General features: G+C 44.4%; 1 protein-coding gene across 3 annotated transcripts in view; it reads left to right on the top strand.

Moving 5' to 3' along the window:
• The window catches only part of NEDD9 (neural precursor cell expressed, developmentally down-regulated 9), a 193,630-nt gene that overhangs the window by 126,136 nt on the left and 52,100 nt on the right, over window positions 1-15,394 (top strand). Inside the window, exon 1 of one of the 3 annotated variants that reach the window (XM_006141192.2) lies at window positions 15,134-15,307. The exons of the other annotated variants lie outside the window; for them this stretch is intronic. Within the exon in view, the coding sequence (XP_006141254.1) occupies window positions 15,296-15,307 (12 nt within the window). The 5' untranslated portion in view covers window positions 15,134-15,295. Of the gene's footprint in view, window positions 1-15,133; window positions 15,308-15,394 lie in introns of those variants that run through there. 3 annotated transcript variants of the gene reach the window in all.

Consider the following 15,394-nt stretch of genomic DNA (forward strand, 5'->3'; position numbering starts at 1 on the left):
GAGGTCAAGGGCTTTCATTCTTCCAGATATGGTCTGCAGAGCCACACAGGGCTGCTCGCAGGACAGGCCCACAGCAAGGTGAGTTTTTTGAAACTCTGATGGCACCAGAAAGAAGTCATTTTATGTCAGCTAAATCCAATCACTGTTGGGGCCAGCAAGAGGCGTAGTGGTTAAGGGCACCAAACTCCCACATGGCCGACAGTGGTTCGAGTCCCAGACCTGGTGGCTTGCTTTCTCACTTTCCCCCTTTGTCTCTCTCATTCTATTCTGTCCCTCTCTGGTCAAATTAAACTAACTAAATAAAAATAAATAAGGTTAAACGAAATAATTATAAAAAATGGATATTTCAATTCAATCACTGTCATCATCATCATCAAAGACTCATATATTCTAAATTTTGCTCATTCATTTTCATTTTTCTGCTAACTTAATTAAACACTGGTTGTGGACAGAATGGGGGTCAGAGGCAGAGGTAAAGAGGGCTGAGTTGGAGGCTAGGACTCAGACATCTCGCTTCTTGATCATAGCAGGGGTTAGAGGGAGTGCACTTATGCTGGGGAAAGAGAAGGGGCAAAGGGAAGATCCTGAAGACCTGGAGAAAGTGTCCATGGTCCATGTTCGCTCATCCACAAGGAGAAAATGTAAAAATCCAGAGTATTTTCAAACTCCTTGGGTACAAGACCTGTCTGGGATCAGTCCGAGTACTGCATATTCTTCATTTACCCGAGTTAGTTTTCATCTTCGTACATGAGAATGCTAAAAATGAATGAGTGTGGTTATGGGATGCAGCCGAATGACACTGAGCGTGTTTTGTAATATGGGTGCATGTTCAGAATCCCTTTGTAAAATCTGAAATAGTCAGAATTCCACAATTCATCTGACCTCTAGGTTTTGAATAGGAAATTGTGCACCTGTGCTTAGGATGAGGAAGAACTAAACTTATTTGCAGAGAGTAGGGTGTAAACAATTAAAGGGAAGATGAGAGAAGGGATCACTGGGAAACTGAGTCACAGAGTGAGCTTGGGAGAATGAAAATCACAAGAATAAACACGACAGTGGCAAAGCACAGCAGACCTCTGCATGGCTGACCCACATGGAAAGGTTCTGGGTTCACATCCAAAGACCTCCCTGAGAATGCTGGATGAGGGGCTTACTGAGGTTGGGGGTGGGTTGCTGCAACAAGAGCGTATTGGGAGTTCTCTTTCTCTGTCTCTCTCACTCACCCATGGAATACATAAGTAAATAGATAAACGTTTTTTAAAAGAAAAAGCACAGAGCCATCTGGGTAAGGAGGAGGGACATTTTTGTTTTATGGTGAATAGAATTGCTCAAGCGATGACTTTTTAAAATATGGAGTGATTTTTTTAGATCTCCAAAAGGAAAGCTGGGGGAATACGTGGACAGGGTCAGAGGGACACATGCCTCGCTTCTTGTCACTGCTCTCCACCCTTTCTAAGACCAGAAGCTCCAGAGGCTGGTTAGAACCTGAGTCACTAGAACCACAGGCCCCAAGTTCAAGGAAACCCTTGCAACTCCCCCTTGTCTACATCCTCCAGTGTAAAATGACAGGGTACCCAGACTTGAGCAAGTTAAGGCATGAGGGAGCGAGATGCATGGTCATTAGCAGGGCCCCCTTTGCATTCACATCCAAACGGGAGCTGCTCCTAGTTCTCAGCTTCAGTGGGCAGAAAGGAATGTACCATCCACACTCCATCGGCAAGGCAAGGGTGGACGCTGGTTTTGCCACCACCGCCCAGTCTCTGGCCCACGCTGGAAAGGGATTTGTGCCTCTAGCAGACAAAATAAAAGACTGTTGATAGCTGGCCCTCTTTGCCTTCTGAAATGAATCAAACTCTTGCAAAGCTTGGCTTGAACAGTGTAGTGTGTGCTGAGTCCCCACATCACATTCTTCTGGCCACCCCCTAGCTGCGCCCCCCCCCAAACCCCCTCAGACACACAGGCCTGGCGTTTCTCAGATTCTTTTTACTCACTCATCAGGGCCAGCTGGCGGCTGCCTGGGCTGGCCAGACTCACTGGAGGCCTGGGCAGGGGCTGCCCACGTTGGCCAGCCTGAGCCGGAGGGCAGAGGAGGACAGAGTCAAGCTTTCTTTGAGTACTGGTTCGACTGAGCTCTTTCAGGACAGGACACGAAGGGAAATGATGCATCACCAACCTCTGCCTCTAGAACTATGCTAGAGGCCAGGCTTTTTTTTTTTTTTTTTTTTTTTTTAATGCCAGAGGGTGCATGTGCACGCATGAGAGATGGCACTTCTGTGCCTATTCAGTTTTTAATTTTTTTTAGGCTTTTTCCATAAGGTGTATGTGCTCACAGAAGAGAGACAGAGAGAGGCAGTGAGAGAGAAAGTGAGATATCACACACGCACACACACCCCCAAGGGGAGCGCATGGCCATGCCACGATCCATTCTCCTCCATTCTTCTGCAATTTTGGGCATTCATTCACACGCACCCAGCATGATTTCCAAGTCACCTTGGGGCCAGCAGTTAACGTAATGGCTATGTCGCTGGTCTCCCACGTAGTCGACCGCGGTTCAAGTCCAAGTCACCAGGTCTGGGACTTGAACTGCGTTTGGCCACGTGGGAGTCCAGTGCCTTAACCATCACACCACCTGCTGGCCCCCAGCTGTTTTTAAGGCGGTGGGGCTAGGACTTGAACCCCAGTTGGGTCTTTCCATGTAGTGCTTAAATGCTGCATTGTGGCGCTGGTCTAGAGGGTGACTTTTAGCTGCCAGTGTCCCCTGGAAGCTGGCAAAACTCAGGAACAGATCAGAAGCAGAACCAGCCCACCCAGGAATGTCAGGCACACGGTCCATACGTCTGTTCTGCTGCTCCTTCTAGACAGCAGCTAAAAGTGGAGAGAAGGAGAGCACCGAGTTCTATCCTATCATCTTACTTCCTATCCATACCAGACATGGCATAGCAAACAATACCACATTATCTTGTCGTATGTCGTAGCAGCTATAAAGTGGCAAACAAGGGTTCCTCCAAAAAGCCAAGGAAGTCGCATATTACAAAGATATCTGCAACTTGGTAATAGTGTAAGGGGTGCTCTGCGAGGCCAGGCCCCTGTGTCAGGGTTCCAGGCTCATGTCTGGGGCTGACTGATGGTAGATCTCTTGCTCATGGAAGAAATGGATGAAAAACTAAAAAACAAACAACACATCTATGCATAAATTTCATTTTGGGGGGCACCAAAATAAACCTGTACTTTAATTCCATTTTTCCATTTTTGAAGTCCCATTGTATGTAAAAGAAGTCAGGAAGATTTTCCAAATTTAAGAACACATAAAGAAAACACAAAGGGTTAGCAAGAATGAGACATAGCACCTTTTGTCCTTCCTCATTTATAAGGAATTGTGTACCAAGATTCCAGTATTTGGCATGGTGGTTAAGAAGCTGGACTCCCACGTAGCTGCCTGGTGGTTCGAATCCTGAGTTAAGCTTAAAAATCACACTAGGTACATGTACATATGTGCCCAAACTTCTGAGAGCAGAATAGAGGAGAAGGGATTGTGATGTGGCCATGTCCCCTGTGGGGGTAATTTCTCACTTTCCCTTTCTCTGTCTCCCCACTCCCCCCACCCACAGTGAGTGCACATGTCCTATGGTAAAAATTCTTTAAAAAAAAAAAACATATGTACCAGTATTACATAGGGCAAGACTTCTAGAAAGAGGAGGAGGCCATCCTTGGTTCAGTCATGGAATTTTATTTATTTGATCTTGGTAATTCACCTTAACCTTTGTAAAAATCCACAGTCTGAAGTTTCTACCAGCAGAAAAGTTTTCCATGGCAGTTTCATATAACAAGTTGCTTATTTGGATAAACTAAAGCATGCAATAACAGAACACCTCATGGCTAGAGAAAACAGGAGAGAGCTTTTTTCCCAGAAAGCTGCACAAGCTTCTTAACCACTGAACTTCATGATCAGCTGGATACATGTAAATACTAGAAATACGAATATTTGTATGTTTATGGAGATAAAGAAACCTACATTGTTATTATGTGTTTTTAATTGTTGTTTTTTTTTTTTTTTTTGGAGAGATTTTTGCTACAGGGTGTGTGCACTCGCCAGAAAGAGAGAGACAGAGAGAAAGAAACCGAGAAATCACCCCCCAGAGGGGATGGCCACACCACAATTCCTTCTACTCTCGGGATCTTGGGCACACATGCACATGTGCCTGGTATGAGTTTAAGCCACCAGGTCCAGGACTCAAACTGCGGTTGACTACATGAGTCCAGCGACATAGCCATTACTCCAACTACTGGTCCTATTTCTAATTTTTCTTATAACTTTATCCCTTAGTCAATTCCTCCAAGCCCCTCAAAGAAAAAAAAAACTTTAAATGCCAAAATGGGTCTTACGATGAATGACTTGTCATTTCACTAGAGTTGAGTGAATTCACTTAATGTAATGTTAACATTTTTTAGATTGTGAGAGGAAAAAGGTAGTCATTAAGTATTCCGAAGTTATAACAGTGTTGTATATCGAAACTGCAGGATTGCGCAGTTTTTAAAAAAGCGAGTCAAAATGTTGCCCACGTTACTCCATTCACAGAAGTCTATCCAGGTCTTTAGTAGCGTGATGGTGACACGGTATTACATAAACTCTTTCATGGTTTATTAAGGAGCGAGAGGGCCCGAGGACATGACATTCAATTTTAACACTTCACTCTTGCAAAAATGAAAAGCCACCTCAAAGAGTCAGCGATGGAAGGCAGAGAATAGCAGGAAATGGGCGGGGAGTGAGATGGGCCTTTTTTTTTCTTTTTTTTTTCGATTTGTGCCATAGGGTGCACACACTAGCCGAAGAGAGACAGACAGAAACGGAGAGAGAGGAAAGTAGAATTCCCCACACATAAGGGGGGATGGCCATACTGCAATCCCTTCTCCTCCACCTTCCTCTTGGGATTTTTGGCACGCACACACATGCATATTGGATCTGGGACTTGAACCACAGAGTCAGCCATGTGGGATCCAGTGCCTCAACCACCATGTCACCAGCTGGCCCAATGAGAGGGGTTTTTAAAGGTCTGCACAATGACTCATCACTTTAAAAAAGGGCAGTGGACCTCATAACATCCTCATGAGGTGGGAACTCACAACATCAAGCAGAAATCTAACAACCCAGAGGAACCCTTTCCAATCTCTGTGGTTGGGAGCCCCATCTCACCTCACCTGGCAGTGGCTTGTCATTGAGAGGAAAATAAGAAAAGTGAAGGAGGAATGAAATCAGAGGTAATTTGGGGATAATGACTCAGAGAGCCTTTTAGTAAATACCACCTTCATCTGCAGAAACAAATATGTACATTTTACTAATGCTTTAACAACTCTTTTGGAAAACGAAATTCATCCAAAGACACTTGTTAAAAGTAGGGAGGGGCATGAAGTTGGGTAGCCTTTGTAAGGTGTGTGTCTTGAGTCAACATATTAGCAGAGGGAAAGCAAATGAAAGTTCTGTCTCACAGCACGTAAACAAACAAAAAAACAAACAAACAAACAAACAAACAAAACAAGCATTAAAGAATGTTCTTAGAGCTTTTTTCCAATAAGGGGAACTTCAAAAAGTTTGGAAGACTCTCTAATAAGAGGGGACTTCAAAAACTTTTAATGGAATGAAAGTATGAGTATTTTTTTAATTTTTTTAAGAATCATTTTTATTTAATTTTTATTTATTCATTTAATTTATTTTTTTTAATTTGATCAGAGAGAGACACAGAAAGAGACAGAAAGAGAAAGCAAGCCACCAGGTCCTGAACTCGAACCATAGTCAGCCATGTGGGAGTGGCCAGCGCCTTAACCTCCACACCACCTGCTGGTCCCCAGTATGAGTTTATTTTGATACAAATAATTGTGAAATCCATACGTAGGTCTTCCATAAGCTTTTTGAAGACCAACCTTTTTTTTTGAGAGAAATTTTTGCTATAAGGCTCATGTGCTTACCCAAGAGACAGACAGAAGGCAAGAAATCACCTCCGAGGAGGGATGGCTACTCTACAATCCCTTCTCCTCCATTTTCCTTAGGACTTTGGACATGCATGCACACACATCCAGTGTGAGTTTTAAGCCACTCGGTCCAGGACTTGAATAGCGGTTGACTACGTGGGAGTCCAGTGACATAAGCATTACTCATCGGCTGGTCCCATGAAGACCACTCTTAACAGACTTTCATTCATTCAAAGAATTTGGCCAGGTCAATAGGAAAAAAGGAGGGTTATTGCCTTGCAGGGAGAGTTGCTCTTTCCCCTACCTGCTGAGAAATAGCTTATTTTTTTTTTTCCCTGTTGACCTGAGTAAAGACTGTGAGCAGGGCAAGACCTGGGGCTGTGAGAGGTCTTAAAACAAGATTCAGGAAGCTACAGATTCCTCTTCTGCATGTTGCTTAAGATCTCACTGTGGAGAAGAAACCCATGAATGAAACCATGCAGGGCAATCGTGAAGGACTAATGGTGGGCTATGCAAATAAAACCAACTACAGATCACATGAGGATTGGTTTGAATGGATAGAGTTCAAGGACTCACACCAAACATGCTCATCCAATTTAAAGGAAAGAACTAGGAATAGCAGATGACATAATGGTTACATGGCTGGACTCCCACGTAGTCAACCACGGTTCAAATAAAGAGGCATGACATTTGTGGGATGCAGAAATGGTTTATTACCTGTTGATGATAACATGTATAGTATTATCAATTGGACTGATCTGAGAGGTATTTCATGTTAGGTAAATTCTCTTTACAAGCCAGATGATATATAGTGATGGAATGGTTAAAAAGTAATCATGAGAATAAATAATAATAATAATCTGGAAAAAAAATGAAAAGCTATTTCATGATGATAATGTAGATAATAATGTCTTTGTCATGACTGATATGCATGGTAATCATGCTAAAAAAGGAATATTATATACTGTAAAGATATATGTGATTAAATGTAATATTTTAAAAAAGAAAAAATAAAAAACTCACACCAGGTGTGCATGCATGCATGCCCAAGATCCTGAGAAGAGAATGGAGGTGAAGGGATTGTGGCGTGGCCATTCCATCCTCCCTGGGGGGTGATTTCTCACTTTCCTGGTGAGTACACATGCCCTATAGCAAAAATCTCTCTTAAAATAAATAGATAAATAAATAAATAAATAAATAAATAAATAAAGGAAGGAAAGAATTGTGCATGGAGGTTAGGCCCACACACTTAGGAACCACAGAGCCTGAGATTAGGTTGGATAAACAGGCAGTCCCTGCCTTAAATATGATTTGACTTCCTTATTTTTTTTTTTTTTTTTTTACTTTATGATGGTGTGGGTTGCCATTTATTTTGTGCTGTTTAAAAGAAAAAAAAAATGACAGGGCCAGCAGGTGGTGTGGTAGTTAAGGTACTGGACTCCCACATGGCTGAGCATGGTTTGAGTCCCAGATCTGGTGGCTTGAAATCATGCCAGGTGTGTGTGCGTTCATGGCCAAGATTCTAGGAGGAGAAGGTATTGTGATGTGGCCATTCCCCCAGGGGGTGATTTCTCACTTTCCTTCTCGCTGTCTCTCTCCAGCAAGTACAAACACCCTATGGCAAAAACCTAAAAAAAAAAAAAAATTCTGTGGCTTAAAATAATGATTACATTCTGTTTTTCACTTTCAGTACAGTAATTTAATATATTATATGAGATACTCAACATTGTCTTATGAAATGGGCTTTGTGTTAGATGATATTGCCCAACTGTAGGCTACTGAAAGTGTGCTGAGTAGGTTTTTTTTTAAATTTTGATTAATTTTTTTATTTTAATTTGACCAGAGACAGGGATAGTGAGAAAGCAAGCCTCCATATCCGGGACTTGAACCGTGGTCGGCCATGTGGGAGTCCAGCACCCTTAACCACCATGCCACCTGCTGGCCCCGTGAGCTGAGTAGGTTTAAGGTAGACCTGGCTAGGCTATGGTAGTCAGTCGGCTAGTTGTATTAAATGCATTTCAGCTTGCCATATCTTCAATTAACAATGGATCTATCCAGACATAAGTAACCTGATCATAAGTCTAGGAGCATCCGTATATCAAACCTGTACCCACCTTCAGGTAAATTTGTGTAAGCTGTAGAACCTTGGATTTATGAAGAATAGAATAAAAACAACATAACTTGCTCATGAGGCTGTAACATTACCCTATTAGATGACCATTTAGATATATTCATAATCATATTAAATCATATTTGTAAATATCTAGGCCAGGATCAGCATCTGGAAGGGTTTCAATCAAGGTTGAATGAGCCAGGGTCAGTCGGATTGCTACAGAAAACTCAATGGCTCATCTTTTTTTTTTTTTTTTTTTTTTTTTTTTTTTTTTTTTTTTTTTTTTTTTTTTTGAAAGAGATTTTTTGCTATAGGACTTGTGTGCTCACTGGAGAGACAGAAAGTGAGAAATCACCCCCTCCCCCCAGGGAGGATGGCCATGCTGCAATCCCTTCTTCTCCATTCTCTTCTCAGGATTTTGGGCACACATGCACACATGCCTGGTGTGAGTTATAAGCCACCGGGTCCCAGACTCGAAATGCGGTCGAGTGGGAGTCCAGCAACATAACCATTATCCCATCTCCTGGCCCCAGCGGCTCTTCTTTTAAAAGATTTCTAGAGACTTACAACAAAAAAAGTTGCTGCCTCCGTTTTTTGTTTTGTCTTATTTTGTTTTGTTTTAATTTCTTGAGACAGAGAGGTAACGTTGATGGAGAACTCACCATATGAAGAACCTCTTCCCAGCTTCCCAGCCACTCAGAAGCAAGGGCAGACGTACAGGTCCTGGCAGAGGCCAGGATCTGAACCTGGGCCTCCCATGTGGCTCCATTATTGCAGGAGGGGCAGGGGACCACAGAGGCCTATGCCACTGTGGCTGGGCCTCTGATTATTTTTTGAAATAATGTTGATATATGTAGGGTTTTGTTGTTGTTGTTGTTTGTTTGTTTAAGGTTTTGGCATAGGGTGGGTGCGCTTGCTGCAGAGAGACAAAGAGAGGGAAAATGAGAAGTCCCCGAGGAGATGGCCATGACACAATCCCATCTCCTCCATTCTCCTCTCAGGATTTTGGGCACACATGCACACGTGCCCAGCATGATTTTCAAGGCGCCAGGTCTGGGACTCAATCCGCGGTTGATGTCTGTAGGTAGTTTTAAAAATTGGTATCAAACTAAATAAGATAAAACATGGTCCTCAATGTTTTTGTTAGAGATTTTTGCTATAGTGTGCATGCACTCACGAGAGAGACAGAGAGACAGAAAGCAAGAAATCACGCCAAAGGTGGGATAGCCATGCTGCAATCCCTTCTCCTCCATTCTTCTCTTGGGATTTTGGGCACACACGCACATGCACCTGGCATGAGTTTCATGCTGCCAGATCCAAGATTCGAACCACAGTCACCCATGTGGGAGTCCAGCAACGTAACCATTATACCACGTGCTGGTTCCACCAAATAGTTGTTTGGTTTGTTTTGGGCTTTTTTTGAAAGGTTTTTGCTATAGGGCATGTGCACTCGCCAGAAAGACTGAGAGAGATAGAGAGAGACACAGAAAGTGGGAAACCACTCCCCAAGGAGATGTCCTCGCTGCAATCCCTTCTCCTCCATTCTCCTCTTGGGCACGCATGCACATGCGCCCGGCATGAGTTTTAAACCACTGGGTCCAGGACTCGAATCATGGTCAACTACATGAGAGTCCAGCGACATAGCCATTACCAACTGCTGGTCCCCACATCAAATATTTTTTTAAGGACTGAGCTCTGTTCCTCTGATCTGGTATTAACTTAGCCTCTAGACTGTTACTCTGGGAACGTGGAGGCCGCAATCCCTTCTCCTCCATTCTCCTCTTGGGCACGCATGCACATGCGCCCGGCATGAGTTTTAAACCACTGGGTCCGGGACGCGAACCGCAGTCGACTACATGGGAGTCCAACGACATAGCCATTACGCTAACTGCTGGTTCCCAATAGTTTTATCTAAACTCCGGGCCAGACAGACCTCACACTGTTCTCCAGCATGGGTTGGCACACTTCTGGAGAAGGCCAGGTAATACATTGTTCTTGGCTTTGTGGGTTTTATCATCTCTGTGGCAACCGCTGAACTCTGCCAACACAGCTGAAAAGACAATGTGTAAACGAATGGGGGTGGCGGTGCTCCAACCACACTATTAATAGACACAGAAATTTGAATTTAACATAATTTTCACATCTCATGAAAGATTCTCCTTCTTTTGTTTTCTTTCCAACCTTTTGAAAATGTGAATGCTATTATTAGTGTATAGATACAGACCTGGCAACAGGCCTCATGTTGGTTCTGAAAAGATGCATTCTGTCTCGTTTTTAAAAATTTTTTGCTAGGAGAGGCATGTGTTCATCAGAGGAAAAAGGAGACAGGGAGAGAGAAGAAGCACCCCCACAATGGGCCACGATCTCACCACAATCCCTTCTCCTTCATTTCTCCATCCTGTTGGGATTTGGGACAGACCCAGCCATGTGCCTGCTGGATTTTTTAAGCTTGGCGTGTTTTTTAACCACATGGTTGGTCATGTGAGACTCAGCTCCTTTAGCCACTAGGCCATCTGCCAACATCCATTTTTATCAAATGAAATCTGCCCTACTGCCCTCAAATACCGATCAATATTTTCCTCTTTCTCTTCCTGGCCACCAAACAGAACCTCAAGGTAAACATACATTCTTGGAAGTGTCATTTATCTTGTTTTGTTTTGGTTTTTTCCCCTTAAGAATATTTATTTTATATTATTTATCTTTTTTTTTTTTTCGTTTTCAGCAAGGCTCATGTGCTCACCAGAGAGAAACAGATACAGAGAGAGTGAGAGAAAGTAAGAACGCAAGAAGCCAGGTTCAGGACTTGAACTGTGGTCTGTCATGTGGGAGTCTAGCACCTTAAGCACCATGCCATCTGCTGGCCCCTCATTCATCTTCTTACTCATTTGGCAAGTATTTAAGCAAGTATAGGATATGAGACATAACAGAGGACACAGAGATGAAGAGATACCTCCCTGCCCTTCTAGAGCTCGCACTGAAGTTGGGACCCAGACATCAACAAATCATTATGCTATAACATGGAACAGCCCCCATAATAGGTCCATGTTCCAAGCACAATGGAGGCATAGTAAGGAGGGGGAGGAATTAGTTCTGAAAGAGCGAGGTGGGCAGGGTGGGGGTTGTTGACAAGGATATACAAAAGAGTCAGTGTTGGGGCCAGGCATGATTGTGCAGGGTGAAGGGCGGGCCTTCTCGGTGGAGGGGCCCATCTGTGCAAGGCAGGAAGGTCCAAAACAGTCCTGGAATTGGCGAGTCCCCATGGGTCGGGGGAGAGAGATTACGAGGGCAGAGAAGGAGCGCAGTCTGACACCCGGATGTTCAGTTTCTTTTTTCTAAGGTGCTGAAGTGTCACGAGACGTTTTAAACATGGGAGTAATAGGATCTGCTCGGCACTCTAGGAATTAAACAGCAATGTGGTAGAGAGTTTGGGGTTGGGAGAGATTATAGGCATCGAAACCACAAAAATCATTGGAGTAGATCAGATGAGACATGCAGGACCAACCCCGAGCACTGATGGTCAGTGAGACACAGGCTGGTGGGACCCTGTGCAAAGTACCCAGCCTCTCTAAGGCACAAAGAGCACAAGTCGGACTGGGTGGTTTCCAAGGCCACTCCCTGCCACCTCGCTTTGGTTCTATAACTCTTGACTCTGCCCTTTGGTCTTAGAGAGCAGCCACATGGGTTCCTCATAAGTCGTGGCCAGAGTATCTCTTCCCTCTAGCATACTCTTGATATTTTTTAACTATTCCATGCCAGTGCCCTGCGGCAGCTGGAAAACCATTTGGGTCACGTCTGTGCCGTTTCCCTCACTCCTGCTTACACAAAGGTCTGGGAAGAGACAGCTCTTGGCAGACACACAGGCAGGTGGCAAAGTTAACAGGTGGGGCTCCCACCAAGGAGAATGCTGGCAGGTACAGGGGCAGGATCTGAGCCCTGCTGTCCTGGCCCATTTCAGGGGGCATTGATGGGAGGAGTAGGACTGTGGCATCAGTCAACCATATAACCTGGTTTAAACATCCTCTCTGCATTCCATAGTCCAGGTAACAGATGGGGCAGGGGGCTTCTCCATGCTTTGAGAAAACCTGTGTTTTCTCAGCAGGTTTTGCAGAAAAAAAAAAAAAACAAAGAAACAAACAACAACAACAAAAAAAAACACCAGGAGATGGCATCATGGTTATGTCACTGGACTCCCATGTAGTCAACCGTGGTCAGAGGAGTACTGGACCCCATGGCTTAAACTCACACCAGCTGCGTGTGTGTGTATGCCATGCCAGCTATGTGTGCATATGTCATGCTGGCTGTGTGTGTGTGTGTGTGCCCAGAGTCCTGAGAGGAAAATGGAGGAGAAGGGATTGTGGCATGGTCATCCCTTCTGGGAGTGGTTTCTTGCTTTCTGTCTCTCTGTCTCTCTCTGTCTCTCTGGAGAACACATGTGCTCTATAGCCAAAAACTCTCTAAAAGCAAGAAAAGAAAAGAAAAAACATAGTAGATGACACCAGTCAAGAAATGACCATCTGCATCATTTAACCTTATTAAGATAAGAGCTCAAGATTTGAACAAGTAGCCAGCTGTCCTTGAGCATACAAAGAAAGAATGTAAACAGAGAGAAATAATCTATTATCCTTCGACTCAAAACCTCCAGTGGGAGTCTTCATTAAGGTCTTAGACCGTGCGAAGTACTATTGACTTCTGTCCTCTAATCCTCATTAGAACTGTGGTAGGCTGCTATTCACTATTTTGTCTATTTTCGACGCATTTGTTGAAATTCCAGCACAGGTTTATCTGACACCAATGTCCTTGTGTTTTTCTTTCTGCAACGAATCTGACCCAAACCAAGGAGAAAGGTGCTTCAGGTAGATTTTAAGTGTCTTGCTGTCTGGGACAGAAACAGGAAAGTAGGAGAGAATTAACTTTTTAACTAGAGAATGAAATTACAAATGAACAAACAAAAACCCTCTAGCCCATGCTTTGGGAAACTGTTATAAAACATTAAAATGGGGTGAGGTAGTGTTCACTTACTCAATGGTTCTCATCAAACCAAACAGGAGGAGGATTCAGTTTTACTGCTTCGGAAGCCAAAGGAATGTTATCTAGATCTCCTGGAGGCCACAAGATTCATCTTACAGATGGAAGAGCCTTTGACTCATTGTCCTCCTTTAGCCAGGCAGACACCGAAAACAATTTCCTGCAGACTGATGACCTCTGAGTCTGCAGGACTCTTAGGAAGATCCTTGCAATGCAACGCACTGCATGTTTAATTTGTGTTCAGAAAGGCCTTGCAAAATCACTCAGGCTCATTTTTACTCTCAGGCCAAATGAGAAAAGCAAGGCCCAGAGGGTGCCGAAACAGGTGCGCCGACAGGATGGGGGTCACTTCCAGGGAATCAGGGCCACATCGAACTGGGAACTCAAGTGCCAACCTTGTGTCTGAAGATGACTTTTGCAAAGCAGCTGCTTCTCTGTTCCTTTTGCTTAGACCGTACAAGTAGAGGTGGCATTTTTCATTTTTGATTTCGCTAGAATACACTTGCACTAGACAGAGAGAGAGACAGAGAAACAGAAAGCACACCTCCAGTGGAGTGTGATCATACCTCAATCTCTCCTCCTCTATTTCTCCATCCTGTTGGGATTTGGGGTGTTTGCGTGTGCATGTGCACGTGTACACACACACACACACACACACACACACACTGCATGTTTTTCAAGCCACCAGGGCTGGGATTCGAACTACAGTCAGCCACGTGGGATCTGGCTCCCTTAACCACTAAACCATATGGCCAATCCAAAAGTGGGGTTTTAATCTTTGGGAAATTTGGGATGAAGGGTGAGGGAGAAATAAACTGATTCTGACCTAGTTGAGTCAGGAAACAAAAGTAATAAGGGCTGATTTTCCCATCCAAGTCCTGTAGGCAAGGTAGAGTGCTTCTCACCCAGGGAGAGCTACGATCTGGATTCTTCAAGTCTCTATCCCCAGGCTCAAGAAAAGGAACTTTCACCTCACTGCTCTGTCTTTCAAAAGAGCTCCTAAAGGTGATCATTTCCATCTTCTGGAGAGAGAAATCACGTTCTCTGCTTGACTGGAGAGAGACTGGTCTTTTGAACTAGGCCCAACAAACAGTGGTCATTTTCTGTTCCCTTGGCTAATAAGTACTGGTTGGTTACTGGGTCATCTTCGGGAGAGAGGTCAGAGAGAAAAAAACTGCAATGTTCAAAGCTAGAGATAGAAATGCCAGCCATCAAAGAACACAGAACTCAGTGGACGGTGATGATGTATAGGGCTTGGCCTGGCCAGCCCCATCTGAGAGGTCACCGCTACCCTTTATCTTCTGCAAAGCCAGCGAAGGTCGCTGAATGCATCCTACCCTGGGCACTGTAAGCCCTAGTGAGAAGCCCCGTAGGGAAACGGTGCATGTGCACGGGAGTCCCTTTTCACTGAAGGAGAATTGTATTCCAGCTCCTTGCAGACCAACGTTGCAAAGCACTTTGAACACTGAAAAGAACAAAAAAAAGCAAACAGCCACAAAAAGGGGGGGGGAGGAGGGAGAGGGAAAGAAAAAGACAGAGAGAGAGAGAAAGATCAGCAGGGGTGGTGAGTAAAAAGGGGCCCAGAGACAGAAAACCTTTTGTTCCCCGAGTTCGTTTCATGTAGAGATTGTGAGGTGAATGGCTTTGAAATGAAATGGGTTAGTGAAGGAGTTGCTAGGTCACAGGAAGCGCGACTGTCAGGCTGCTTTGTGAATTTGGATTCTTTAAAATGTAGGTTAAATCTTAGAACTGATCCCCTTTTTCTGATTTTTTCCTTGCTTTTCTTTTTAAAAAATTACTTATTGTGGGAGGGGCGGCGTCAGGGTTGGGACGGTCCCCGCTTTCTGTTTTATTTTCCATCCTTTTTGATCATATAAAAAGAAATGATCACATTACAAGTTCTTTGTCAGTTTTTCTGAAGTTAAAAGGTGGGCGGGGCATGAGCACTACCTTGCTCCCCCCAGCCAATGGTGGGGCGGTATGCAAATGAAGCCCTTGATCGCTCTGCCTCCACCAAAACAGTGAGCTCAGAGGCTTTGCAAAGGCGCACTGCGACTCACCAGCCCGCTGCACCCGGGGACCGGGGACGTTCTCGCTTTCATCTAGCGCTGCACTCAATGGAAGGGCGGACACTCCGGTGCTTAATGCAGTCTAACTAAGTGCAGGAAAACGGTTCAATTCACCGCCGCAGAAATGAAGTATAAGGTAAGAGGGTGCCTTTCGCATAAGATCTCTTGGAAGCTGGAGGCTGTGCTTGCGTGTGTGTGTGTGTGTGTGTGGGTGGGGGGGTGT

Source organism: Tupaia chinensis, unplaced genomic scaffold, assembly GCF_000334495.1.
Source record: "Tupaia chinensis unplaced genomic scaffold, TupChi_1.0 Scaffold000048_1, whole genome shotgun sequence".
Classification (NCBI taxonomy): domain Eukaryota; kingdom Metazoa; phylum Chordata; class Mammalia; order Scandentia; family Tupaiidae; genus Tupaia; species Tupaia belangeri.